General features: G+C 47.4%; 11 protein-coding genes across 11 annotated transcripts; 4 read left to right on the top strand and 7 right to left on the bottom strand.

Annotated features, from left to right (window-relative positions):
- Positions 1 to 217: 217 nt before the first annotated feature.
- BKA67DRAFT_533574 (uncharacterized protein) lies at positions 218 to 1830 on the bottom strand (the record flags this gene model as incomplete). Its single annotated transcript, XM_046099722.1, has 3 exons — positions 218 to 681; positions 981 to 1050; positions 1405 to 1830. The coding sequence occupies 3 exons, from the start codon at positions 1828 to 1830 to the stop codon at positions 218 to 220; spliced, it is 960 nt and encodes a 319-aa protein (XP_045962655.1).
- Positions 1831 to 3432: 1602 nt separating this feature from the next.
- BKA67DRAFT_656612 (endo-beta-1,3-glucanase) lies at positions 3433 to 4587 on the top strand (the record flags this gene model as incomplete). Its single annotated transcript, XM_046106971.1, has 1 exon — positions 3433 to 4587. One exon carries the CDS (start codon positions 3433 to 3435, stop codon positions 4585 to 4587), a length of 1155 nt encoding a protein of 384 aa, XP_045962654.1.
- Positions 4588 to 6020: 1433 nt separating this feature from the next.
- On the bottom strand, positions 6021 to 7531 carry BKA67DRAFT_512516 (Six-hairpin glycosidase-like protein; the record flags this gene model as incomplete). Its single annotated transcript, XM_046097475.1, has 2 exons — positions 6021 to 7343; positions 7400 to 7531. The coding sequence occupies 2 exons, from the start codon at positions 7529 to 7531 to the stop codon at positions 6021 to 6023; spliced, it is 1455 nt and encodes a 484-aa protein (XP_045962653.1).
- Positions 7532 to 7981: 450 nt separating this feature from the next.
- On the top strand, positions 7982 to 10610 carry BKA67DRAFT_213840 (uncharacterized protein). Its single transcript, XM_046095515.1, has 6 exons — positions 7982 to 8162; positions 8230 to 9158; positions 9211 to 9427; positions 9487 to 9668; positions 9807 to 10484; positions 10536 to 10610. The coding sequence occupies exons 2-6, from the start codon at positions 8282 to 8284 to the stop codon at positions 10550 to 10552; spliced, it is 1971 nt and encodes a 656-aa protein (XP_045962652.1). The 5' UTR covers positions 7982 to 8162; positions 8230 to 8281; the 3' UTR covers positions 10553 to 10610.
- A 58-nt stretch (positions 10611 to 10668) lies between these two features.
- On the bottom strand, positions 10669 to 12063 carry BKA67DRAFT_591412 (uncharacterized protein; the record flags this gene model as incomplete). The annotated part of the gene is made up of 2 exons (XM_046104713.1): positions 10669 to 11760; positions 11812 to 12063. 2 exons carry the CDS (start codon positions 12061 to 12063, stop codon positions 10669 to 10671), a joined length of 1344 nt encoding a protein of 447 aa, XP_045962651.1.
- Positions 12064 to 12580: 517 nt separating this feature from the next.
- BKA67DRAFT_558003 (putative transketolase) lies at positions 12581 to 15370 on the bottom strand. The gene is made up of 5 exons (XM_046102298.1): positions 14952 to 15370; positions 14787 to 14896; positions 14342 to 14736; positions 13695 to 14291; positions 12581 to 13645 (listed from the first exon to the last, which is right to left on the bottom strand). Exons 1-5 carry the CDS (start codon positions 15128 to 15130, stop codon positions 12779 to 12781), a joined length of 2148 nt encoding a protein of 715 aa, XP_045962650.1. The 5' UTR covers positions 15131 to 15370; the 3' UTR covers positions 12581 to 12778.
- A 425-nt stretch (positions 15371 to 15795) lies between these two features.
- Positions 15796 to 17219, top strand: BKA67DRAFT_511777 (chaperonin 10-like protein; the record flags this gene model as incomplete). Its single annotated transcript, XM_046097423.1, has 5 exons — positions 15796 to 15992; positions 16053 to 16180; positions 16238 to 16397; positions 16483 to 16951; positions 17013 to 17219. 5 exons carry the CDS (start codon positions 15796 to 15798, stop codon positions 17217 to 17219), a joined length of 1161 nt encoding a protein of 386 aa, XP_045962649.1.
- A 1558-nt stretch (positions 17220 to 18777) lies between these two features.
- On the bottom strand, positions 18778 to 20880 carry BKA67DRAFT_557997 (uncharacterized protein). The gene is made up of 4 exons (XM_046102297.1): positions 20781 to 20880; positions 20245 to 20730; positions 19761 to 20188; positions 18778 to 19704 (listed from the first exon to the last, which is right to left on the bottom strand). Exons 1-4 carry the CDS (start codon positions 20793 to 20795, stop codon positions 19185 to 19187), a joined length of 1449 nt encoding a protein of 482 aa, XP_045962648.1. The 5' UTR covers positions 20796 to 20880; the 3' UTR covers positions 18778 to 19184.
- Positions 20881 to 22254: 1374 nt separating this feature from the next.
- Positions 22255 to 22965, bottom strand: BKA67DRAFT_656605 (uncharacterized protein; the record flags this gene model as incomplete). The annotated part of the gene is made up of 2 exons (XM_046106970.1): positions 22255 to 22563; positions 22615 to 22965. The coding sequence occupies 2 exons, from the start codon at positions 22963 to 22965 to the stop codon at positions 22255 to 22257; spliced, it is 660 nt and encodes a 219-aa protein (XP_045962647.1).
- Positions 22966 to 23456: 491 nt separating this feature from the next.
- Positions 23457 to 24316, top strand: BKA67DRAFT_533565 (uncharacterized protein; the record flags this gene model as incomplete). The annotated part of the gene is made up of 2 exons (XM_046099721.1): positions 23457 to 23852; positions 23972 to 24316. 2 exons carry the CDS (start codon positions 23457 to 23459, stop codon positions 24314 to 24316), a joined length of 741 nt encoding a protein of 246 aa, XP_045962646.1.
- Positions 24317 to 24827: 511 nt separating this feature from the next.
- On the bottom strand, positions 24828 to 26258 carry BKA67DRAFT_512517 (major facilitator superfamily domain-containing protein; the record flags this gene model as incomplete). Its single annotated transcript, XM_046097476.1, has 2 exons — positions 24828 to 25744; positions 25799 to 26258. 2 exons carry the CDS (start codon positions 26256 to 26258, stop codon positions 24828 to 24830), a joined length of 1377 nt encoding a protein of 458 aa, XP_045962645.1.
- Positions 26259 to 26720: the final 462 nt, after the last annotated feature.

Raw genomic sequence — 26720 nt, 5'->3', positions numbered from 1 at the left:
AAGACTTAGCATCCCGTCCGGTCTGCCCTAGGTTAGATAAACTAAGGAGCGTTCACAAAGTTCCTGTCCAGGTAGGATGTCAAAGCTCAACACCCATCTAGTTAAACCCCTACGAATAACGTTCATCAGTGCTAGGTCCCAGTCCTTTCCTCCCATAAAGAAACCATACTGACATCTTTCATTCCACAATGCGCTCGATACGGCCATGACCAAAGTATTAGTTACGGTCAAAACAACGTCGCAAATGCTTGAAATCATCAAAATGGAGATGTACAGCGCAGGGAAACTGAGGATTTAGTTCGTTGCAATTACATAGGATTGTGTCGAAATGGGGAGAGAGGCAAAGACGGTCGCGTTCCGTTTGACGGAGATCATTTCCGCGGCAATTTACTTTGATCAGGTCCTCTTGCGAATTATCATAGTCTTCATCGTCCTGCTTCAACTGGACAACCTCTCGAGTAACAAATGATTCGATGTCGCTGGTGTTGCAGAATTTCTTTCCTTGCTGTTTCTCTTCATCGTACCCATTATGTTCTCGTAGCCGCGTGAATGGGATGATTTCATCAAACTTGAAGCCACTGGAGAGCACCATATGAAGCCATACCGTACCTGAGCGTTGAGACCATTTTAGAAGACCTGAAAGTCTTTGGTGGCGAGGCGGCATCTTCTTCTCCTCATCCTCTAGAGCATGCGTATATATTTTCAGGTACTTGGCAAATCTAGACGCTTCCTCGTCAAATTCGGACGACCATAGATTCAATTGAGCTTGGAGGAGTCACCAGGGCGTGGTGAACATCTGTGTTGGTCCAATGTACAACCACTCAAGATCTACTACCCCGACGATAGTTAGATCATCATCTCCTCGGACAATAAGGTCAGCCGGACCAAGATCGTCGCAAATCGGCTTGAATAGCCATTTGTCGTATTCATCCTTGAGAAAATACGGTATCCTGGCGGCCAGGATACTAAGAGATGCATACTTGGCTCTGGTGTCGTTCGGGGCGAATACTGAGTTGAGTTGTTGTCGAAGTCACTTCCAGTCTTGGCCCACTATAAATCAGAAATACTCTAGTGTTGTGGAGAATGGACGATTCCGGTAACCTAAGTATAGTCCAGAAATAGGGCTATCCTTTCTGCGTTTGGCGTAGTGTAAGATGTACCAAAAATGTCCACTCCTCCTGTCTGCATGATATCAGATCCCTTGTATGTTAGGGGACGATCATATGCAAGAAACCCTGTCGTCACTGATGGTAGATTGCTCATTTGGTCGAAGTCAAGCTGGAACAATTCTAGCTCTATCCTGGAAGCTGTCTGTAGATGGCTGTCATGTTATCATTGCTGACAGCTTCCCTGATCAGTTTCGAGGACAGTTTATTGGAAAAGAAAAGTGGCACTGAAGCTGACGCCTTCGATAACGTCCAAAATGCTGAAAGGACCCAGAGCGAGCGGATCACTAGTAGCAACACCCCAGGCGCGAGTTCTGAGCACAGGTACGGTGGTTTTCTTGTGGATAAGACACAGTGTGTCGACTTCTATGGCGACCTTTTCGTCTGCGTAATAGTCGCAGATGTTCCCGACAAATAGAAATCGGACAAGCCAGGCGGTTCCGTCACTGAAAATCAATTTGTTGCCCACATTGTATGCATTATTACAGAAACCGCCATACAGTCTACAAGCAAGTTGGTGAGGGTAGAAGTATAATGCCCAGCGGCGCAGGATGCGTGTCTTATGCGCCTCTTTCAATTTCCTGACCCACTTAAATGTTTTCAGCTCATGAACGAATTCAAGACGCTTGTTGGTATCCGTGGTATATGTGATTGTGTGGAACATGTATAAACTAGATTATCAGAGTTTCTAAAAGGGACTGGAAAGTAAAAAGGGCGATTGAGCAAGGTTGGCAATAAATCGAGGCTATGCAGGTTCGACGTTTGACTAGCCACAGTAACTTAAGCAATCTGGAACACCACCAGCATGCAAACAACCAATCCACACCACGTGATATATTTTGGAATAACTGTGGCAGGCACAATCTCGTCACACTCTTTGACTATTGTTCCGAGTGCTTTCGTGGCCGGTCATCATTAGAAGAAATGTACACAGTAGTGCTGGGAAATGTTCAACTAGTATCCAAAATATAAACTACACAAATGCACACTTTTATCTGCTCAAGTTTGGCAGGTGAATTTCGTCTCAACGTGCCGGTTACCGACACCAAGTAAATGTAGTACCAAACCACTGGCCCATACGAGGACAGTATTTTCCAAATTCTCAACGGCAAGCGGTGCCTGAGATTATGAATGTGGAAAAACCTTTTAATCCGTATCAATATTCTTAGCAATTCTTCAAACAAAATTTAGTCTCGGCCTCTTACCAAGATCCTCCCATCCGCTCTTTCTTCTCTTTGTTACACATATACAATTATCACAAGATTGCTTGTGTTCAAGCAGTCCTTTTGCCTTTCCATGCTCGACTTTCTTGTGTGATCGGCTTCTATGTTCAGGGGTGCTCTCATTACTGTCACATATAACTTAATATTCTTTATTATTACATACGGTATAGCTTTCAGAAAACGCGGTCTCTCATCCGCTTTATATCAGATAAACCAAAGAGTGTTTCCTTTCCTCTGCGCAGGTGGAAATACACAGTATCTCAATATTAGAACGTGGAATAAGTAAGAAAGAGCCGTCTGAGGACTTCCAAGACTAGTTTGTATCAAGCGTAGGCAGTCATACACTCCGATTTTAACACGATAGTTAACAAATCGACGCATATGAAGTTCACTACGGTAAGGCACACAACAATACTAGGATGAGAACACAATTTGGCAATAAATGAGGATTAATCGACACTATCCATGTCGAGACAAATAGCGTGTTCATTCCTGGATACGGTTCTACGTGCTTTGAATGAGGCCCTTCGTAAGTCTCATATCAATTCATCGAGCCGGACGTTGAAATCTCGACTTCGCTCATCGGAATGTGGCGAAAAGTAAACGGGGCCGAGTCTGAAGCGGCCCCACCGCCCTCACCCCAATTGTCGCAACTACATGCCACCGAATCTTCTGTGAGGCCTGGACAGCAAGCAGTGTTTCCCCGTCTTCCAATGTCCTTGTGCTACAAATGATGGGGAAGCTCTTGCGGGGACCCCGGATTACCCCCAGTGTAGGCATCGGCTCCACCAGCGCCCAGGCCTCTGCCAAGTACAACGCTGCAAACTTGCATCGAGATCACCAAGACAACCTGGATTTGGAAAATGGTCCAATGTTGGCTTGTCTAGAATCGAGCTGCCTTACCTATCAAAAATTAAACCAGTTCAAGTATATAAAGCTGTCCTTGGGGTAGAATTGAGTCTGTGACATGCACTACGTCTTGGTTCATCTCAGATAATTCCCCAAGCTACTTCCACGACCCGTTCAACGTGGATAGATTCATCATGCGGTCTTCCAAAACACTCGCTTGCTTATTCTTGGCCGCTTCGCAGGTATCTGCAGCTTATGTGAACTGGAAAACCTTTAATGCAACTGGTGCCAATCTTGGCGCATGGCTTGTACAAGAGAGATCACTCGACACCCCATTTTGGAATCGATATGGTGGAGACGCCTCTGATGAATGGGGTCTCTGCATCAAACTTGGTGCGAGCTGCGGGCCAGTATTGGAGCAGAGATACACGACATTTATCAATACATCCACGATCGACGAGCTCGCTAGGATCAATGTCAATGTTCTCCGCATTCCTACCCACTACGCTGCTTGGATCAAAGTCCCCGGCTCGCAGCTGTATAGCGGTAGGCAGGTGGAAAACTTGAAGTCAATTTCAACTTATGCCATCAATAAGTACGGCATGCACATTATCCTTGGCTTGCACTCTCTTCCAGGGGGCGTGAATGGAATGGGTATTGGTGAGAAGGACGGGAACTTTGGATGGTTCAATAATGCCACAGCCTTGTTCTACTCGTATCAGGCTGTTGATACAGTGATCAGCTTCATTCAGTCATCTGATAGTCCTCAGTCGTTCACTTTCTCTCCCATCAACGAACCTGTGGACAACCCCGATCTTACTGCATTTGGCACCCCTTCGGCCCTCTCTGACGAGGGTGCGAATTACACAGCTGCTTATATCAACAACGTTCTGTCTCGAGTGAGCAAAGTCAATCCCTCCATACCTGTGATGTTCCAGGGCTCGTTTAGACCAGAGTCATCATGGTCTTCGTACTTTACCGCTGGATCTAATCTCGTATTCGACACGCATAATTACTACTTCGCCGGTAGACCGACCACATCGGCCAATATCGGGAGCTATATCTGCTCGGATGCCAAAACCTCAGCTAGCGATGGCAAGTTCCCGGTCTTTATTGGTGAATGGTCCATCCAAGCTGCGAGCAACAACACCTTGATGAGCCGGGAAGTCAATTTGAACAAAGGCCTATACGCGTGGGCTAAGTATACACAGGGCAGTGCTCCTTGGACGACTCGCATGTATGGCTACGCGGCTGTCAGCGGCGAAGGAACACAATCTGACTATTGGGATTTTGAGTACTTTTTGAATCTGGGCTTTATTCATCCTACTACCGAGGCTGGCTCCTGTTAGACAAATCTGTGTCTACGAATAATCCAAGGCTCTTTGGTGATATTACTGTTTGGTTGTGAGGGTAATCAGACACAGAAATGTTCAAAAAGGTGAACAATATTATAAGCAACGAGGTTGATGTTCACAACGTGGCATAATGATGGAATGCGAGATATCTATTGACGGACACCCGATATTGTGAAGCGCAGAGTTGATGACATTATAAGACGATTGATACAAGGCTAATTATTTAAAACTGAGCGGGACTATACAGGCATTCGTTAATATGACCATGATCTAAACTTGTAGTCGATCTATTCAGAGAATGCAAGGTGACCTTCTTTTGTTTATGTTGTGCATGCCTCAAAATATTTATAAATGAAATTAACCAATGACTGTTTTCTTTTGCGGTGGCACCATGTATATTATGAAAATTCTTCGCTTTTCCTAACGTAATTCGACCTCTTTTTTCAACTGCATTTTTCCAATACAATCTCTTCTATTTCCATTCTTCGAAACAGATCTTTCAACATTCGCTTTCGAGGCTATTTTGATGCTTTAACTTCTCCACACTTGAGTCTTTTTTATCGCATCTTCGCATTGCATACTAAGACAGTTACAAAGCCTTACATGAGCACCAGAAAACCTCATTCGACTATCACACGGTGGGAATAACCCCGAAAATGCCACGCTGTATTGCTTTAATTGGCAATTTTTACGTCATCACACAATTGTCACACATTCTTTATCAGCGCGGTCTTCATTCGCATGCGCTTGGGTATGACGATTCTGCCATCGGGTTGCAAAACCACAAATAACAAAACAGACTGGGCTTATTCTACCAAGATATGCTAGCCTCAAAGACAAGCCTATAAAGAAAGACCTTCAAGTATGTTGAGCAAAGATGATTCACAAGTGTAGTCAAAGCTTGATAGGCTTTACCTACCATTCATATAGATGCTTAAATTGATCATTGAGACAGTGAATATCGATATGTAGCTAGGAAATCCAATCCTTAATATATCCATTCATTCCCTCACTGACGTATCTGTATCACTTTGGATTACTTGTGGTCACCTTGCGCTCCAAGTGATCTCTTTATGGTTGCGATCCTCGCTTGTCACGTGGTTGGTTGTTCGCAGGTGTTTGCCAAGTTTCCGTCAAACGTTCTTATGTAGTTGCCCGACAATCAAGGGCAATCGGTTCTGGCTAGCAAGCAGGCCAGTATAAGCATCAGTTAGCTTGACTACGAGAAAATGTGAATAATTCCGAGCGTGATGTATCGTGGATGATGTGAGACGACGAGGAGAATCTACACCGAGCAATTACCGTAAAAATAAAAACTAAAAAGAAAGAAGAAAGAAGTATCATCTGTATATTGAAGTGCTTCACAGATCGCGTGTACTTGGAAAGCCCCAAGTAAATTTGATACTAGAAGCTCTAAGTCACTATCCCTACGCAAGGCCCATCTGAAGCAATCGATTTCCAAACTCAATAAGATAGTAGTCACCATACACTAAACCATGGTCCCAATATCTGCAATGATCACGGGCATTATGGTTGGCGGTAGCGTTTTTCAAGACAGCGTCGAATCTGTTGCCCTTATGTGTATCCGAAACTATGACCTCGTCGCCATTCACTTTCAACGTCGCTTTCTCCTCTGCCAAGGAGAAGATCAAAGTATCGTCCACAATGGTTACAGCTGCTTCCAAGTATCGTTGGCTAAGTTCATGCTGTCCTCGACCTGCTAAAGCCTGTGACAGAATCAACAAGCCGTTAGCAGCAATGATACCTGCCGAAGAGTCGCGCAGTGGAGCAGCTTCATCCACTGGTGCATCGAAATCCCATAGCGGTACATAACGACCGCATTGGTTGGCTTGACTGCCATGGATTGAACCATCGACGGTAGTGCGTTTTCTTTCGACGCAAGCTGGAGACATTTCTAGTCGCAGCAGGAAATACTCTGCTAAGCCACACGCGGCCTCTAAGAACTCAATCTCACCACTCCAGACAAAGGATTGAGAATATCCAAGAATACTCCAGGCTTGCCCTCGGGCCCATGTTGAGTCTCTGTCATGACCTTGAGCTGTGCGCAGCTCTTTCAGTTCCCCTGTGATGGGAGAGAAGTTTGCTACGTGGTAGGTGCTAAATAGTGGCCCATCGTAACCTTTACGTTGCGCGTATTGTCCCTTCTCGTGTCGTAGATGATTGTGCAATAAAACACGAGCATGCTGCGTGGCAGCGTTGGCTAGCTTTTCTTGACCAGTCTGAGCCGCTGCATAGTACAGGAGGTCGAGATTACACATCGAGTCGATGATGACGAGAAAGTCATTATTCATCGTTACGATGTGTACGTTATCTTGTGTCAACGCATCCCAAGACCTAATAGCGCCGACCGTCGGGTCATATCGAACGAAGAGACTTCTGGCCGCAGTGATAATTGAGTCGAATGCAGAGGTGTCTCCATACAGCTCCCATCGGCGTCTCATCGACGGCTGGATCATGAACGCCATATCATGTGTATCGGTTCGAAACGACATTGCATGCAGAGGACCGGACCAGATTGCGCCGAACTTCTTGAGTTTCTCAGCCACCACTGCCTTGCTAGTCCCACCGGCAGCGACCTGTGGATACTTGATATGACGTTCCAACAAAGCATATATGCTGCCTGGGAAGAAGCCACACGTCCAGAAGGATGCCTCACGGCAGAGGTACTTTCCAGCATCAGTTCCAACCTGAGGAACATACTCCGGATATGCTGTAAGAGAGGAGTTTACCTACGCGAATCGATAATGTTAGCATACGGCAGCAATAGTCTCGTACGGATCCTCACATTATTCTCGAGACAGTTAACAGCACTTCGCAGTATCTTGGCCGTAATGTTCTCGCTGTACAACTCGCCTAGTTTGACCTTCAGGGACGGAGACGAGTGAGCTCGAATATGTGAAGGTTTGGGGCTCGTCATGTTCGGAGAGCGTATGCTCGATGGATTCGTAGAAAAGGCATTGTCTTTTTTGCTATCAACACTTCCTTCGAAAGCATCATTAGGGTGTTCCATTGTGATAGTATGCAAATATCGCAGACCTGGCATTTGATAGTCTTCCAAGTGGCGTACATCCTCCGATTGTACGTATGTCTGTCCTTTCAAGTACAAGTCCGCTCAGACGGATTTCTATCCAATGGGGCTGGATTAGACATGCACGTCCCGGGCGAGCAGTCTCCAGGCGATGCTCTCTTCATCATCACGGGAAATTGATGTTGCGATTGGGGGGTTATGTCAATTAATCGATGCATCGGAAACGTAACAAGCCAAGACTCCGCACAATCGCCCGATGCCCGGCCCCCACCAAATATGCACTAACCAGCGCTACAACCATTGGGGCGTTTAGCGGGCAAAACTCCAAAGCGGACACATGTACTAACAAAACAATGAATATGGACATGAATATTTAACCGATGCAGCATGGTGATGCGCGCCGATTCCTTCGTGAATGAGTACAATTAGTCGCTATGCTCCCCTAGCTCTACAATGCTGCAGATAAGTGGAGAATGATTGAGCGATCGGCCGAGAGCCTTTCAAAGTTGTGACCTGAGCAGTAAGCAAGGCGTGCTATAACATATTGCGCAACGATTTGCCTGCTAACTCACAGGGAGACCTCACAGGCTCTCCGTAGGCCTCTCGAACTGCTCTCTGCGGCATAACTCGACGTTCAACATGCCGCCACTGATAGGCTTCTCTGGCAACCGGTTCCAAACTCGTGAAGATGTGATCACTGCGATCTTCGCACTTGTGCGACCTCTCATACCGTATTTCTCACCGCAAAAGGCGCGGATCCGTTTGCCTGTTGCGACTGGGACTCACTTCGACGAGTCGGCCGCGCAACTGGAAGGTTTCGCCAGGCCGCTCTGGGCGATTGGTGCATTACTTGCCTGCCTGCCTGGTCTGAGAGCTCAGAACTCTACGCTGGTCTCTGAGATCGAGGACATTACTAAACACTGGGTCGAGGGCATCGTAGCTGGCACAGACCCAGACAGTGTCGAGTATTGGGGTGATATTGGACCGATCGATCAGCGGATGGTCGAAGCGGAGATCATAGCTTTCGCTCTGCTTTCGGCCCCAGAGGTGATGTTTCATGGCCAGAATGAACGTGTGAGGTCAAATATTACGGACTGGTTGCGTGGTATGAATGGCAAGCCTATGCCAGATAATAACTGGCGATGGTTCCGGGTATTTGCCAATCTCGCTCTTATAGAAGTATGTGGTGTTCCGATCCAAGAGGTCCATGGTGAAATGGAGTCGGATTTCGCAATTCTCGACTCTTTCTATCTCCATGACGGTTGGTCAGCTGACGGCTCATGGTTAAGCTCTGACGAAGAAACCGCTAGTGAGAATCTCTTTGACAGGACAGGAAGACGGGACCAAACAGGGCCCGGAAGACATGCCGATTACTACTCGGGAAGTTTCGCCATACAGTTTAGCCAGCTGCTCTACACTAAATTCGGAAAACATCTTGAACCTGAACGAGCGCGCAGGTATGAACAACAGGCTCGGGAATTTGGGACTTCGTTCTGGCGTTACTTTGACTCTGATGGTGCGAATCCTCGAAGTAATCTAACTCGGCTGATATTAAGATAATACCTTAGGTGCAGCCATTCCGTTTGGTCGATCACTAACTTACAGGTTTGCATGCGGTGGCTTCTTTGGAGCTTTAGCAATGGCTAATATTCCCGACATGATGGAAACCCTCTCACTACGTGGGTCGGTGAAAGGATTCCTCTTGCGTCACTTGCGCTGGTGGGCAAAGCATTCAGAGGACATATTCTACCCAGACGGAACTATGAACATTGGATGGCTCTATCCGTGAGTTGAGACCATATATCTGCGCTGAACGGATTTGATTGGGCACTGATGACATATAGTAACATGTATATGTCTGAAGATTATAACTCGCCTCAATCAGTGTATTGGTGCCTCAAAACACTGATAGCAGTCGCCTCGGACGATCAGTTTTGGGCATCTGAAGAAGAGGCGTACCCGAGGGAGCTATTTAGGCACACTTTGGTGTCGGCTCCAAAACAGATTCTAGTCAACCACCCAGAAGGTAATCACCATTTCATGTTGTCGCCTGGGCAGTTTGTGCAGTGGCCAATGAAGGCTACACAAGCAAAGTACTGCAAATTTGCCTATTCCTCGTCACTCGCATTCTCTGTGCCTACTGGTCCACTCATTCAGCAGATAGCCCCCGACAATACTCTGGCTCTGAGCAGAGACGGCGCCGAGACTTGGGCGGTGAAGTGGAAGTGCAGCGAAGCAACTTTTTCAACGATCGATTTCAAGAATACATCTAAGCCGGAGAAAATCACCGTAGCGTCTGTGAAATGGTCTCCCTGGAGCGACCGTCAAGTTGAGGTACAGACAACGCTCATCCCACCAACGGACAGGTGGCCGGATTGGCACATACGCGTCCATCGCATACGCGTCAAGAGCCACATCAATACCCTCCACGCGGTCGAAGGGGGATTCGCCGTTTCGGGGCGGCATGCGAGGGATGGCACCAGCCTTCAGATATTAGGACATGCGGTGGATGATATGACCGAGGGCATCATCCAGGACAGCACCTCGGTACTTATTATGTCACCATCAGGTCTGAGCGGAATTGTGTCTCGTCCTCACCGACGGGAAAATTCGGGACAGGATTCCTATGCTCTGAAGCCGGACGCAAACACGAACCTGGCCTACCAACGTACACTTATCCCAATTACGACGCTTGATATCGCCGTTGGCCTTGATGCTGGCCACGAAGTGATTTTAGTGACGAAAGTCTTCGCGATAACCAAATATGCGAATGGGGAGAGGAAGCTCCCTGGAGATGCCATAGCTCGCTGGCTAGACAAACCAAAATTACAATTCTCAAACGGTGAGCTGGAAGAACTTGGGGAGGATATCATGTTTCTGAGATCTCCTATAGGTTGTCTGCAAGTATGACCTCAGCCAGGGGTCAAACCTGGGACCGAGATTGCAAACTTCGAAATAATCATGCGTCATTTTTGTAACTCAAAATGTCAAGACATCTACAAATGTTTAGGCAGCATGCCATGACCTCAACCTGGTACTCTTGCCACGCCGTTTCTCTTGACCTTATATCCCCAAGCTGACTCTAGATCTGGAATTCGCCAGCACGAAGCCCAACCGGTCGTCGCCTCGATATTCCATATAAGCTTGACGACAATCTCGTGCTCTGATCTGTGGCTTAGCAGTCTGCCAGCAAGCCAAAGCGGCTGTATCGCGTTATTGATGCAACCTTGATGAGGGTTTGCAAGTGTGATACCGCATATACGCTTAGCGTGCCACAGTGTGGAACCAGTTGTGCCCAGGTTCATACTAAGCTTCAGCGGTTTCGGCATTGAGCTCAGCATCAAAATGCAAGCAGTATGGTGCAACTGAGTAGATGATATAGCAGCCCAGTGGACGAAGAGGATATGGGGGAAAGGTTTCGTGTCTACCGTCTTGACAGGATTGAACTCTCTCGGACTGCTGCTAAGCCAGCTCTGGAGCTCATCCCAAAGAGCGGCCCACCTGTTTGAGTATTTCTCTCCGTCGCAACCGTTTGGTTCGCCTAGCTCAACGTACCGAGTCCGATCTGCAATCAGCTCGCAAGTCTTAGCGCAGAGCCAGACTGCATAGTTGGCGTGCATATCGAGGCTTTGAGATGCTCTGAATTGTGCACGCGCCTCGTAAGCTTCTGTGCCAGCCGGAAGCCATTTTGCAGGATCGAGCAACGTACTTTGTGTGCCGTCTGAAATCAATGCGCCGCAAACGTCCATTCTCGTGTAACACCAGAAGACGGCTTGGAGCATCCCACCACTAAAGCCGTGTACACCGAACGTAGTGAACAGCGCAGCACAGCCCTCCAGATGACGCCGCCAATCTTGAGCACTAGCCGACATCATCTCCAGACAGCATAATATGACGCATATTGGAATGATCTTGACATCGCGATCAGTCAGCAATGGAGCAAGTGACTTGATGGCTTCCTGATACAGTTCGAGACTGTCGAAGGAGTTCTTCCGTTTCTCTTTGCACTCAATCTGCCTCGCAGATAGGGCTAGGATCGCGTACAGGAGTGGCGGAGACGTCTGGGCCAGTGAGGAGATCTGCATTCCAAAGACGCGATCGCCGTCAAACATGTCAAGCTACTGATCGTCAGCAGGCTCGAAGCTGAAATGATCAGTGTATATTCTTACCCATGGGGCGACTTGTTCAACATAATTCTTCAAATATGCCATCCTTTTCCCAACAGCCAAGATCTTGACAGTCTCCTTGCGACTCTGCAGGTTGCCAAGGTGGCGTTCATCAGTGAGGTTGAATTCATCAACTGGACTACCCTCACGAGTCGGTGCTACCGATTGAGCGGTATTGAAAATCAGTGACCGAAGCTCCTCTTTGTAAGTTTGGTAGTCCTGACTCAGAATAAACTCGTCTGGCCGCCAAGTCATGGATGGCGAGGATTCGCCTGGGGAAATTCCGGATGTCAACGTCGAGTTGATATTGGCGCCAGACAAAAATGGAGAGAAGCTGGGATCTATTGAATCCGGGAGAACTCCTGAGGCAGTCGCTACCCACCGACTATCGCCATCGACCTGCATGAATTCCATTTCATGGAACGTCGGCGCTTCATCAGAAGCATTGCCTGGAGTAGCCATAACCGATAGACCGACACAAACTCATGGTCCTTGATACACAAACGGTCATCTCCAGGCCGCATGGCCTTATTCTTTTGCAGAGATAGATGGAACAGACTAGATTAATCAGCACAAAGAACATAGAGTTGGGGAGTTTTTGAATCCGTGGGTGATTCAGATGTCCATAACTGCGGGGGATCACGGTTGGGGTCCTTGCACTCTAGTTAGTCTAACTTAGTAACCTAACCTTAGGCCACTAGACTAGGGCGGCGGGCTTTCCCCTAAGGTTAGTCTAATTGGAGGCATCGTTTTGTAAACAACGAACGCAACCTTGAGGTGGAAACCTCAAACTTACATACTTGTTTCCTCTGTCGCGAAGGAGAATGAGATACCAATGTAACACTGATGTCGCTGAGTGAGTATATCAGGCCTATATATTTCCCTACGATGACTAGAAGTTTATATTGGTGCGTTACTATATATCGATTTTCGTGGTCTTTAACGATAACATTCCGTAAATCGGCGCGCGTTAAATCTCAACGAACTCGTGCCGCAACAAATCATCAGTTTTGACCTGGTCCAAGTATCCCAATACCTTCTTTGTCAAAGAGTCATTATCAAAACCAAAGTACTTGTACGCCGATGTACCCGGCAAACTATGACCGAATGTTGTCATGCATGCCGCAGCGTCGGCGTACCTTTCCCAACCATTGGGGGCGTATGGCTCGATGACGACTGAAGGCACACGGTGCCTCCTCAGAACATCTCTCTTGTACTCACGCGACTGTTTCTCGAAAAGTCTCCAGCTGGGAAAGCTGACGACTCTCGCTTCTACACCTTGCTCCTTAAGCTTCTTCGCAACACCAAGAGCGTGCGACAACTCAGCACCGACACCAATTAGAGTGATATTCGCGTTTTCATTTTCCTCTAACACGTATGCGCCCTTCAAGACACCCTCACGCCTGGTCTGCTTGAGCTGGGGCAGCTTGTGTCGGCTCGTGGAGATGATCGATGGCGTTCCGTTTGCCTTGATAGCTGCGATCCATGCGCCAGCAGTCTCTTCGCTGTCACCCGGCCGAATGTACAAAAGGTTCGGCATGGCTCTGAAGTACGCAGCATTCTCAATAGGCTGGTGTGTAGGACCATCTTCACCCATGCCGATTGAGTCATGTGTAGCGTGGTGGATAACTTGTAGGTGCTGGAGCGCGCCCATTCTTACGGCTGGCGCTGCGTACAAGTAGAACATAAAAAAAGACGAAGTCACCGGAATGATCGTTCCAGGGCTGAATGCGGCCAGACCATTCGAGACTGCGCACATGACATGCTCACGGACACCGAAGTGAATGTATCGACCCGCGTACGAACCGTTGATGCCGCAGGCTGTCTCGATGTTTGGCTAGAATCAGATCAGTAGCCAGCCAAGCTGGTAGTTGAAACAAACTCACATTTTGGAAGTCTTCTTTACCTGGCCAGATCATGTTGACAGACGGTGATAGATCTGCCGTTCCAACCATGAAGCTGTCAATCTTCTCTGCTACAGGGTTAAACACCAAACCAGATGCAGCACGCGATGCGGTGTCCTTGTCAGGAAATTGTTTGGGAACGAGCTCCTCCCAACCAATCAGTTCGCCATTCATTCTCTTTCTGAAACGCGCCGCCAAATCAGGATGGTCTTTCGTGTAATCATCAACTAACTTGTTCCATGCTTGCACATATTGCTCTCCTCTTGCCGGAAGACCTTTGAAGAAATCACGCACGTCCTCGCCGATGTTGAAATGCTCCTCGGGACTGAACCCCCAGATGCGCTTCATCTGCGCAACGTCCTCTACTCCGAAAGCAGCACCATGAGCATCAGCCATACCCTGAACCTTCGAGCCAAGCCCGATGATGGTCCTGACGTTAATAAAAGTGGGCTTATCTGACTTTTTGGATCTCTCCATGGCGTCTGCAATACCGGCAATGTCATAGCAACCATCTTCGATATCTATTACACTCCAGCCGGTAGCTCTCATCTTGGCGTTGATATCCTCCGTGTTGGTCAACTGCACATCATTAGTTTCTGCACCACACCATATGCCGGATTCTAACTTACATCAACGGAACCATCGCAGGTGATCTGGTTGTTGTCGTATATTACGGTCAAGTTGTTGAGCTGCAGGTGCCCGGCAAGGGAAATCGCCTCCAGGCCAACACCCTCTTGGAGACAAGCGTCGCCGATCATGCACCATGTGTGGTTCGACACCACATCGTATCCAGGTCTATTGAACTGTGCAGCGAGGTGCTTGGTAGCCATAGCAAGACCCACAGCGTTTGCAATACCTTGACCGAGCGGCCCTGTTGTCACCTCAATTCCTTCATGCTCGATCTCGGGGTGCCCCGGGCAAAAGGCATCATATCGTTCGGAGTGGTATGACTTCAATTGATCGAAGCTCATCGCCTTGTATCCTGTAAGGTGGAGGAATATGTACTGGAAGAGACAGGTATGTCCTGCCTTGTGTGAGTGTCCTGTTGGTTTGTTGAGTTCAGAGATCACATACCGTTGGAGAGAACAAATCTATCACGATTGAAGTATTTCGGGGAGTGCGGCGCATATCGCATCACATATTTCCAAAGTGCGATACCAATCGCGGCCATACCAATGGCACCTCTAATATCCTGTCAGCTGTTGGAGATGTTCAACGTGAGGAGCAAGTGTCTCTCACCCTGGGTGCCCACCACCGAATTGTTGGCATAAGTCAGCTATAAGCAGCCTGTATGACTTCAACACCTTGTCGTGTGAACTCTTCTCCTTCTCAACCAGATCCCTTGTGCTGAGGACCACTTTTTTTGATATCGGAATACCGGAAGGGTTTTGCGTCTCGTTTACCAGGCCGGGTACCATTGTGACAATGTTCTGTAAGTTGCTCTCAGGTGAAGATTGGTGTTCAACCGCGGACTCAATTCAAGCAGACTTTCTGAAATCCGAACCTTTTGTCAATCGTATTTGATATTTCGAATTTAAACTATGAGGTCTCTTATTCCCGTACCTGCATCCGGACCACCGGATTTGAATTATTTCATTCGGCGCAAATCACTGGTTCTCAGCATGTTGATTTCATGGCCAAGATGTCTGTAAAGTGTGCTGCGGAAGCGCTAGCGGAACCTTCTCAGCGGTTCGCATCGACGATAGTTGCCCCAGGTGGCGGGGTAAAACGCACTATAGCGGATGACTTAGCGGCGGGTTTCCCAAATAGGCAATCAGAAGCACTCCTGCGGGCAATATTTGAATGGCACACCCTTCCGTTCTTGGATGACAATGACATTGTAACGTACGTGACCGTTTTTGATACGCGGTTGTACGCACCTGGAAATTACATAGGGCTAGTTAAGTGGTTAGTGATGGCAGTCCGAAACGCGTCTCCCCAAAAAGATAGCGTCCAAGATTTCTTTTATCTTCCTGTCAATAGCGTTTCGTTGGAGTCAATTAGCAGCACGCACCTCGCACTCGAACAGGTAAAGCAGTCACATACCGAGAATAGAACAGAACAGCCAGATCCCCGCGCCAACATGACAGCATCGAATACCTTGCCCGAGAATGCTAATGAGGCGAACGGCGTCAATAGTGTCCACCAAATCAAAGCCTCCCATCCTAATCCGTCACTTGTAGTAACGGCCGACCACCAAGTGAAAATAGTCGAAGCACCTATAGAGCAGCCAGGACCAGGCGATGTTCTACTACATATCAAGGCGACCGGAATCTGCGGGTAAGCTTTTCCAAATAGGAGTGACTTTTAGTGATTATCTAGCTAATCACAGAATCTCAGATCAGACATCCACTTCTGGAAAGCCGGCCGAATAGGGTCTTTAGTCGTCCAGGGCGACTGCATCCTCGGTCATGAAGGCGCAGGCGTTGTGCTCAGGTGTGGCGAAGGCGTGACAGATTTGAAGCCAGGTACACAAAGTATGCCCGGCAGAACTATACTGGGTAGTGGTTGACATTTGAGTGTAGGTGACAGGGTCGCGGTCGAGCCTGGTGTACCATGCGAGAAATGCTTCCTCTGCCGTGAAGGCCGATACAACCTCTGTGAAGACGTCGCGTTCGCTGGTGTATATCCATATGCCGGCACAATCCAAAGATACAAAGTGCATCCTGCCAAGTGGCTGTACAGGTATGTTGGTTCAAATTTTGATGTTCACAATTACGATCAATTGAGAAATGGGAAACTCCAGGCACGATAACTGACCTGAGCACAGGATTCCTGATAATATTTCTTGGGCCGAAGCTGCTCTACTAGAACCACTAAGCGTAGTACTCCACGGTGTCAACACCGGAGGTCTGAGCCTGGGAAAGCCCGCTCTAATCTGCGGCGCGGGACCTATAGGTCTGATAGCACTCGCGTCCGCACGCGCCTCCGGGGCGCACCCAATAGTCATCACGGATCTTGAGCCCAAGCGACTAGCATTCGCACGAGACTTCATGCCCGGCTGTATCACGTATCAAGTCGATCGTGCGTTGTCGTCGGAGGAAAATGCAAAGAATGTTAGGGGGCTTTACGGTAACAATGAGTACTCTGCCCCTTCGACTGTCCTCGAGTGTACTGGCGTCGAAAGTAGTGTAGTACTGGCAACATACGCGGTGCGGCGCGGTGGTGTTGTTTGTGTCATCGGTGTCGGCAGGGAGATCATGAATAACTTGCCCTTCATGCACCTTTCTTTAGCAGAGGTACGTCGCCGTTGCGATGCGCATGTAGTCTTTGAAAGCGCTATTACTAATACCCTGACAGATCGATCTGCGGTTCATTAACCGATACAGAGACACATGGCCGGCTGGAATCAATTGCCTGAGTGGTGGAATCTTGGATCTCAAGAAGCTGGTCACGCATGAGTACCCACTAGAACAAGCCTTAGACGCCATGCATCTCTGTTCAGATGTGACCAAGGGCAGTATCAAAGTCCAGATCGTGGATCATGTTGACGCTTTGGTAGACTAGCGAGTGTGATCACGAGCAGAAGCTGCACTGCTGGCATCAGGTGCGCAAAATAATGTCTCGTTCATCCTGAGCTAGCATCGACATATAGTCTTCGAGTTTGTCAGACCACGGAGTCAGAATGACAGCACCCGGCTTCAAATGCCAAGCTATCGCTGCCAACGAATCTATAGTGTATTGAGCGATCTAAAGGAATTAAAACGACACTCTTATTCCCATTCAATCAAATATGGCTTTTCTAGTAGTGCCGCCTTCATTTCTGTTTCGGATCTACGACGGCCATGATACATCCAAAACCTTCCTGTTGTAAAAGGATTGGCCTAGCGGAGACAATCACGCCTGCAGAGCTAATCTTCCGCGTGCTAGGACATTCTACCATGAGCTAGGCTACTCGTTGTGTAACCCTCAAACGACGCAAGCAGTGACTGATCTCCTAATGATGGAGCTGCTCGTGATCAAGGGCTAGTCTTGAGCGTCAACGACATGGACAATCTCATGATTCCATTGAACGGCACAGATATCTTATTCTATATATTAGTGGTAGACTGCGACTCTAGCAAAAGCCAGACGGGCTTGATTATGAGGTATTTAAAAAAAAAATGATGTCAATGCCGGTAGCAAGGCCCAGAGGAGTCCGTAGATTGGAATATTTCAAGTGACCGGTAGTAACGTGGGAATTTTGATGATAGATGCCCGGAGCGTCTTCTACTGTCAGCATGGCGCTACTGTAGTATATATCGAAATTACTTGACTTAACTTTTACACTTTGTGTAGTTGTGTCAAAAGTGCTTTGTGACAGCTATCAGCTAGCTCCCACTAAGCACCTGTGTATATTGCATTCCCTTCAAAATTACACATCTGCCTGGTTCAGCCCGATAGACGAAGACCGCGTCTGGACTTCTAGCTCAAGTGACCGCAGCGGTAAGTCAACCGCTACATAGTGGCGAAGCTGACAAGTCTTCCTGTTTATTTGTATTACCTCATTTAGATGTATTCTGTATCTATATTTGATTAACATGAGTGTTCTTAGGCATATCAACCATAGGCGGATGCGACAATAGATCCAGGTTATTCTTTTGTTGAATTGTGGGTTGTTTATGGCAAACTGCTTAAATAGGGATGCCGTGGTGGCGCATTGGCTTTCAATAGGGTTTCCAGGTCGCCTTTATTGTTTTTGTAATTGCTACCGTGTCTTAACAAAAAGACCTAGTGAGTATATAGGTTATTATTTATGAAGCCGTTATTTCATAGTCGTAAAGCTTTCGTTTGTTTTATATACGGCATATAAAAGGCATAATTTCGATTTCATATGTTCATGCTATTAGGTTGGTATGTATTAACCTAGTAATTTGATTCCAGCTAACACCCTTCAAATAGAAAATGTTCCGACCCTCTCTACTCTAGAGACTTAATAATATAATTTGTCCTGTTAGTTTTCTATTGAATCGACCTAGAGGGTTAGGTAAATGTTCCACCTAATACCATTTCAGAAAGCTTGTGTGGTTAAAACGATTAAATTAATTTATAAACAAAGGCAGAAAAGCTTAAGAACAAAGGTCAAGCCTATATCCAATTATATGCGCTAGGGGGCGGAACACCGAGGTCGTGTCCTTGCGATATACCAAGCAAATCTTTTCCCAAGCAGGCATAAAGAGCTCAGTAAATCGACCTAAGAAGGCCATGACTGATGCGTTTTGATTGTTAAAAGTGCGCATTATTCATATTTCATCTATACTTGTAGTGACTGTCGTTAATGTATGATTTGGCGAACTTGGAAGTGTACAATATGTGATAGGCTGCGTGAAGATATTGTTGCCTGAGGAGTTAATGTTGAGTCCCTCAGTTTAGCTACGGGCTTACTTGTCACGGTGAGCAAGCTCCGATCATTTGCAGCACCTCATATCTAAGCCTTTGTGGCAGTCCGCCGAATCTCTTACTATAGAGCGCGGTTCCGCCTCCCCAGTTATCCTACAAAGACTCAGTCGCAGCCTTTACCTCAAGCTCGGCTTTTGACCACAATTTGAAGCCTCCCGGGACTTTCTTTTGGAAGATTTTCCCAGGATCGTAACGCGTGCTAACGTTTTTCAGGAATGCTAGGTTCTCCTTCCCATAATTTTCTAGTGGGCGCTGGGTAGGATTCGCATAATTCAGATATTTGAACTTATGCAAGCCAAGTAGGACGCGGGCTCTTGCATCCATTGCATCGAGTAGTTTCGATCCGATATGGTTTGCCGGTCCTGACGATGTCGCGTTGCTCCAGGATACGGATATTAGTAGAATCACGCCATTTCCATCAGATGGCGAGATCCCAAGCGAATTGGCCCTTGCGCCGTGCTGAATCAATGCGATTGGGAGTGGTTCAAACGTTAAGCTGACACCAACGTCGAGTGGGAGCAGAGCCAATTGCAAGGTCTTGTTTGCGACATCAAAAACTTTGATAAGTAATTGACTTGAAGCGGCATACGTGCTTGTAAAAAAAGCCTGGTATCTTGCACCATTTGTAAGTTCAGGACATCAAGAAGAATACGAAACGCCGTCACTCACTTTTGTGGGTATGGAGCTTCGACAGCTAATGTGCTGATGTTCTCTATGGACACAGTGCTCAACTCTTCTATTCGAGGGATCGCGACGAGATCCTGATACACATCTGGGTTAAGATTGGGAAGAGTGTATATCGGAACGCTGATGATTGTCCAAACTTGAGTAGTCGCATTGAAACTTAAACTCATAACGATGGAGGCGTGGATGTCGTACGAAATGGATGACGCGATGTTCGCAAATGCAGCAAGGACTCGGTCAAGATATTGCTGCTCTTGAAATAGATGGCCAGCTCGTAGCGGTACAGTATCAATAGTGGAATAGTCAATCCTTGTGACCACACCAAAGTTATTACCGCCCCCTTTCAGGGCTCGGTATAAGTCGGGATTGTGACTCGAGTTTGCGTTGACGATTTCACCGGAAGCGAGAACTACCTTTGAAAAAAGTTAGACCAGTTGCGGAAACGCTACTGAAAGTAGAACACAAGCACCTCGAAGTTCAATACGGTGTCGCAAGTCCACCCCACCTCAGGCGAATAGTAAGATATACCACCTCCCAGCGTCAAGCCACCAACTCCGACCGCTCCATTCCGACCACCGGCTACAGTCTTGTTGAAAGGATTCAAGGTCGTATACACGTCGGCCCAACTTGAACCAGTTCCTACACTCGCGACAGATCGATCTTCGGTAATTGTGGTTTCATTCAGCCATGACAGGTCAATCGTCACGCCTCTGTCTATGTTAGCCGAGCCAGCTGCCGGTGCATGTCCTTGTGATTTGATCGCAAAATCGCAATTTGTCACCGTCGATATCAAAGATATGAAACGTGATACTTCAGTGCTCGTATGAGGTCGGAAGAAGCATGCAGGCTCCAGGCTTGCTTCCTCAGTCGACCAATAACTTGCTTCGATGGAGGCATACACATCGGTGCCGGCCGGATAGACTAGAGCGCCGAGAGCACTGAAAACTTGTGTACACTATAGACCTGTTGGAGCCATTAGACATAGAGAAACGAGTAGGTACTCACGCATGTAGACGCCATTGGAAGGTATAGATGTGGTCACATTCCTGACCGTTGTCATCTGAACCGCCATGAGCGTATTGAAGGCCTTGGCGGATGTCCCGTTGTTGTTGATATAGCGCCTCGGTAAAAGCTGATGAGATATTAAAAAGGTAAGCCAAAGCGGGGAAAGCACCGAGAAGGCGCCGTCTCGTTGACCAATAATAGTTGTTACGTATGTTCGCTTCATGAACAGTGGTGCTGCATCAGGACTGTCATTTTGCACCTGGCCGAACATCTGGATCTACTATGCGCCTTCCGGCCACGGGGTCAGCTCCCTGCCGGAGCCTACATCCATAGGAATGATTTAGCCATCTTGCCTTGTTTGTGACCAGTGGTAAGTAGCCAAAAGGACTATAGTTGTTTGACCTTAAATGACACCGGCCTGGTATTCTATCCATTTGGAAAGGCTTCAGGGCCTAGTGCATTCGACTGGATATTATTTGTGAGTAGTAGGATCATAACAGTTGTTTCGAGCGGAGAGCGCAAATGCATGTAGGAGCGAGACGGCAGCAGGAAGTAACCAAAGGAGTTACTGGAGGTGGCAATGCGAAATAAATTAGACATTGAAATCGAAGCCACAACCTATGTGATTAGCACATATTGCACCGTTGTACTTCAAGTTCAGATTGTTGTTTGTAGCTAGAGGATATGAGCGAAATTGTGATGAAGGGTTGAGAGCCGGATCAACACAGCCTATCAACGTTCCGCTAATATTGAAAACTACGTTGACTGATTTGTAACTGCCACTTGATTCGACTATACATGATTATTGTACGATCAAGCTTAGGGGAAGATGTCGTATATTACAAGAATGGAGCAGAAACACAAGATTTCAACGTTCTCAAACGGCCTCGAAGAACCATCTATAGATATTTAGTATTATAAAGATGTGGTAGTAATATAGCAAGCGGTAGCAAACGATGACATTCTTGCCATCGCGCCGATTGCTGATTGCAACTTTTTACATTGCTTCATATTGACGTGGAAATGAATATACTCGACCGCGGTGGCACGATTGTCGCCAAGGAGCTAGCGTAGGGTCTCTGGGTTTGACTGGTGAATGATGAGGGATTGAGACTTGGGTGGCAACGTGCCTTAAATATAGCTTAGGGTGTTTAGTAGCATCGTTCAAGCTCTTGATCGATGGTTGAAGTGGGGGTAATCAACTATAGCGGAAAAAAGTATGCTGGTGAAGTTGTTTGACAGTGATCGCACTCACATGACGTGAACGCGTAAAAGAAGAACATAAATTGGTTGTGCAAAAACCCTGGCGCAATGGTAATATCAATATAGATTTTATTACTGTTTGCGATTCCTGGGAACGTCGAAGGGCGATCTCCATTTGTCAGTGAGAAACACGGATTGATACCTGATAAATGTACCTGTGAGAAGAGACCTTGAGAACTTCTGGTCTCAATTCATAGCAATACCAGCATCCTCAAACATAACACAACTCTTTGTTTCCATCGGTGCCATTTCGAATATACATAACCTTAGCTCGATAAGGGGTTACGGCCTGGGGCTTCCACAGTCCATTGATAATAGCAGACCTCATCACAGCAAGACCAATGTCACCTTGCAAGCCGAGCTCGGCTGTCTCGCTGGCGTTTAAAAGTAGCGGGTGGCCTAAACCCACGGCTGTTGAATTCTTGAGCTGCCAAATACCATTACTCCACATGTCGTAAAATATAGCCATGTCCCATTCCTTGCCCATCGTACTTCCCTTATAACCTCTCTTATAGCCAGCCTGTGCTTTGCATTAGCAACATTGATAATTTAGGGCTGAAGGATTTCGTACCTGCACCCGATGGTTGTCTCGCTTTATGATGAAAGGGAGCATCTCGCCCTTCACGAACTTTGTGTTGAACCAGGTGAACTCAAAAAAACTGACGTTAACAAGGTCTAGGAAGGCGCGTAGTGTGGCCGGATTATGCATTCGAAGGAAGGTTACAATGCCATCGGCGCCAGTGAAGACGGTGAATGGTGAGAAATCGTCTTCTATATAAAGGCCCCTAGGGTCGATTAGACATGGAGTAGTGCAGTCGAGGCGTGAAACCGGCCGAACCGTCAGCTCAGGGAATTCAGGATCCTGGACCATTTGGGCAGGAATCATTTCTGCGTTGGGCATGGGAGCATTATCCAGAATCATTGTTGCGGCAGAGTTCTGAAGAAGAAGTGCGTCGTAGTGAAGTGCCTAGTTGATCTTCTAGTTTCCGTAGAGGAATTCTCAGGTGGGTAAGTTGAGGTATTTCGGATATTGGTTTTCATAGGGATTTCCGTCTTGTGAGTGCTTTTTATAAAACAGTGGGTTCAATGAATCGGTCGCAATAAATGCAAGGAAAACCATTCACCAGGTAATAACCCCCGTAGACTCAGCTGTATGTAGGCTCGTCAGAGAATTTGCGCTTGGTGCGAGTACGTCACCTGATACCGACGTCAGTCAATCAGCTTTAACACCCAAGCTTCAATATTCTACGAGTATCTGCGTCGTCAATGGCCGAGGTTTAATTATCACCGTAGTGTCAGGCACGAAGCAATCAACGTATCGTGACGGACAATTGCATCGCTACCGTATGAAGTGGCGAATTCAAACGGTAGCAAACTCGTCGAACATAGCTTTCTACAGACTTTTGCACAACCATGCCCATAATCGAAGCCCATATTGTTACTGATACTCAACATTCCCCATTTTCCTCTTCTACTACTACTACTACTACTACTACTACTACTACTACTACTACTACTACTACTACTACTACTACTACTACTACTACTACTACTACTACTACTACTACTACTACTACTACTACTACTACTACTACTACTACTACTACTACTACTACTACTACTACTACTACTACTACTACTACTACTACTACTACTACTACTACTACTACTACTACTACTACTACTACTACTACTGCTACGACCACTACTACTACTGCTACGACCACCACCACCACGACGATGGGAACGTTGATGTGCCATTTGTCAATCATGCCAGCTCAATCCTTTGCCGCAATACGACGGATCGTGGTTCGTTGCCTATCTCCAGTGAAGTCACTATGGCCAAACTTGATGCAATTATCATAGTAAGCAGTCTTCAAGTCATCCCTCAGTTGGATTCACCTTCCTCATCAATTGTATGTCTCAAGAAATTCCAACGACAATGGGAACCAGCACTTGTCGCCGTACTTGATCGTGTCCTCTGCAGTCAGTTCTCCCGCAACAGTCATGGAACCTTTCATGTCACAGGCCCCATTACGCACGATCTCACACAAGAGCTCTTGGACGTATTCACAGTGGCGAAGCCGCCTTGCTGTGATTCATCATTGGAAATCATGATGGCAGTGGTTGCTACGACAACGAGACGTGAAGTTTTTATGAACTGCATAATGATTGATGAAGTGGACTGGATGACTGGGAGACTAGATTTATCAAAACAATCTCACAAGTTACCCAGAAAGCTCAATGGTTCAGTGATCAAGGAGAAATCCTAAATGTTCACTACCAAGCTGCAGGCACAGAAACAGACCTTGTCACATGAAATGCAATATCTGTCAGTGTGGCTGAAATACTTTTCTTGTTAACATCACATGACCGCTTGCTTATTCAAATTGCTTCCCCAGTCCAAGCACCTTCAAGTTGAATCCACTTTGTCCAAGAAAACTCCAAAGAGCTTGAACCAGTTCATCCGTGAATATTCGTGTTCGCCACATAGCCAGGCGACGAGAAAAGCTAAGTTAACAGAATAAAGGTGCTCACTTAGATAAAAATGCGAAACGCCGATGACTTTCCGCGATCCGGCATTGCAGGTCCTCACTCAGATACGCGAAATCCTTCCTAAAGGCAGTTAAGTAGGTCTGGTTGCAGACTACATACCAAACTAAATACCAGATGTTTAGGGGAGGCGGAAGCTTCTGCGGCACCAAACCGCCTCCTGCTCTTACTCAGCTAACATACGAAGATCAGCCACGTCTACTACTTGGCAGTTCGACTAGACGTAGCGACCTAGAAGACTTTCTTCACACCCCAGCTGACAGCAAGAACTCTGACTCCAAGGAAACAGCTCATAGCAACAGCATACGACAGAGCCGAGAACAATATAAGAGCTAGCCAGCCTTGATCAAAATCACCAACATCGCGCAAAGCTCCCCCGATGGGCAAACTCGTCAAGGTTCCAAAGCTTCCAACCATGAGCGACGTCGAGTACACACGGCCATAGTCTCGAGAATCGCAAAGCTGGCCCAGGCAGACTGGGTAAAGACCGAGGTTACTACCACTCGCGAAGCCGAAGGTCACGACGAACGCAATGAGTAAGGCCTTGTTATTACCGGCAGGCAACCAAAACACCAGTTCGGTGATGACGCAAAGCGTGATCGTAAGTATGATAACGTTGAACCGACCAATCTTGTCGGCAATGAAACCAGGCAAGAACCGGCCGAAGAAAGAGCCGACATTGAGATAAACGAGGAGGATATATGCAGAAGTCGCATCCTGGCCATGGTCTGCTGCGTAAGAGATCACGAATGTCAATGGGACGAAGAGGCCCCACTCCAAAAACCAGACTCCGGCGCAAGTAAGTGTGAATCTCAGGTCGCGGAACAACGACCAGTCTGGTATGACTGAAGCCACCTTTTTGCTTGGAGGTAATCGAGTTCGAAGGAGGAGGTTCGCTGGAATTGCCAATGCCAGCAGAATGAAGCCGATGATACGGGTGGTCCAAGCAAACCCAAGCTTGGGTAAGAGGCCCCGCAATAGAAGAGGAAACATTATGCCTCCGACAGAACCGGCCGTTGAGGCAATGCCAGTGGCAAGACCACGGCGCCTCTTGAAGTAATGTGCGATGATGCCATATGCGGGCACATTGAGTAAGGCCCCCCCAATGCCTCCAAGCACGGAATAGGTCAGAAGGATCTGATAATACTCTGCATAGAGGTCAGCATGCTCCGACGCGTCACATAGAGTAAGGGCTCACATACGTGTGCACAGTCCTAGGATCATCTGGCTGGCAACAACCAGTACACTTCCGACAGCAACGAGCAGTCGAGGCCCGTGGCGGTCAAATATAGGTCCAGCCTGAATACCGGCAAAGAAGACGACAAACAGGTACACGCTGAAGATCCATCCGATAGTCGAGGAATCGTACTCGGCGAGCTGGTTGGTTGCGAAGTACGACTCGAAGACTCCAGAACTATTGATCAAACCGTAGACGGAGAGCATCGCACAGAATGAGCCAAATACCGTAAGCCAGCCTGTTAGGCCGCCCTCTGGAAACGTGTCCTCTTCATCCTGATCGTCCCTCAAGGACTCAGAAGCTGCTTGTGTGGAAACATCGCGATCAGTGCGATGATCATTTTCAGAAGTAGTCAACAGCCCAGAGGGCTGGACAGTTTTATTTACCTGGCAGCTGTCATCTGCATGGTTAAGTTCAGGGCTCATAAAAGACGCCCTGAACGTAGCCGGAGTGTGTCTTACTGAGCTGGGCGATGTTGTATTGCCGTTAAGTGTGTAGCCTCGTCGTCCGGTCCTACTGAGGACGGTGATTTCCTTCCCTGAAACTTCTGGAAGAAACAAGTAGAGGTTAGATGCAGAGAAGGATGTTGGTCGCCAAAAATTTGAATTTATCCTTTCCCCAAAGCGCTTAGGAGCTGCCGCGATTCCCCACAGCGGCTTTAGGGCGATGCCATAGCGCCTTTCTAGCGCGCAAGGCGAGATCGGAACTGCACATCCACGTCCGCGGTCTCCATTGGAATTCGATGCAAATGACTGCGATAGCTGACGCGTTGGTCGTAAAAGTGATGGTCATCGGATGCAATCCAGCACCAACCAACACCAACCCACACCAAGTTGACACTGACCCGATGCTAACCAATGCTGGCTCGTTGCTCAATGGCGTGGTGA

This window comes from Truncatella angustata (genome assembly GCF_020726525.1).
Source record: "Truncatella angustata strain MPI-SDFR-AT-0073 chromosome Unknown BKA67scaffold_2, whole genome shotgun sequence".
NCBI classification, from domain to species: Eukaryota; Fungi; Ascomycota; class Sordariomycetes; order Amphisphaeriales; family Sporocadaceae; genus Truncatella; species Truncatella angustata.
This window is presented reverse-complemented; position numbering and strand designations above follow the sequence as displayed.

Coding starts and splice junctions, on each gene's coding strand:
- BKA67DRAFT_213840 (XM_046095515.1), top strand. CDS start 8,282: ATGCCGCCACTGATAGGCTTCTCTGGCAACCGGTTCCAAACTCGTGAA. Junction 9,159..9,210: donor GCGTTACTTTGACTCTGATG/GTGCGAATCCTC, acceptor ATAATACCTTAG/GTGCAGCCATTCCGTTTGGT. Junction 9,669..9,806: donor TCTAGTCAACCACCCAGAAG/GTAATCACCATT, acceptor TTCAGCAGATAG/CCCCCGACAATACTCTGGCT.
- BKA67DRAFT_558003 (XM_046102298.1), bottom strand. CDS start 15,130: ATGGTACCCGGCCTGGTAAACGAGACGCAAAACCCTTCCGGTATTCCG. Junction 14,897..14,951: donor TTCGGTGGTGGGCACCCAGG/GTGAGAGACACT, acceptor ACAGGATATTAG/AGGTGCCATTGGTATGGCCG. Junction 14,737..14,786: donor TAGATTTGTTCTCTCCAACG/GTATGTGATCTC, acceptor CACACAAGGCAG/GACATACCTGTCTCTTCCAG.
- BKA67DRAFT_557997 (XM_046102297.1), bottom strand. Junction 20,189..20,244: donor ACACCGTATTGAACTTCGAG/GTGCTTGTGTTC, acceptor CTTTTTTCAAAG/GTAGTTCTCGCTTCCGGTGA. Junction 19,705..19,760: donor GAAGCTCCATACCCACAAAA/GTGAGTGACGGC, acceptor AAATGGTGCAAG/ATACCAGGCTTTTTTTACAA.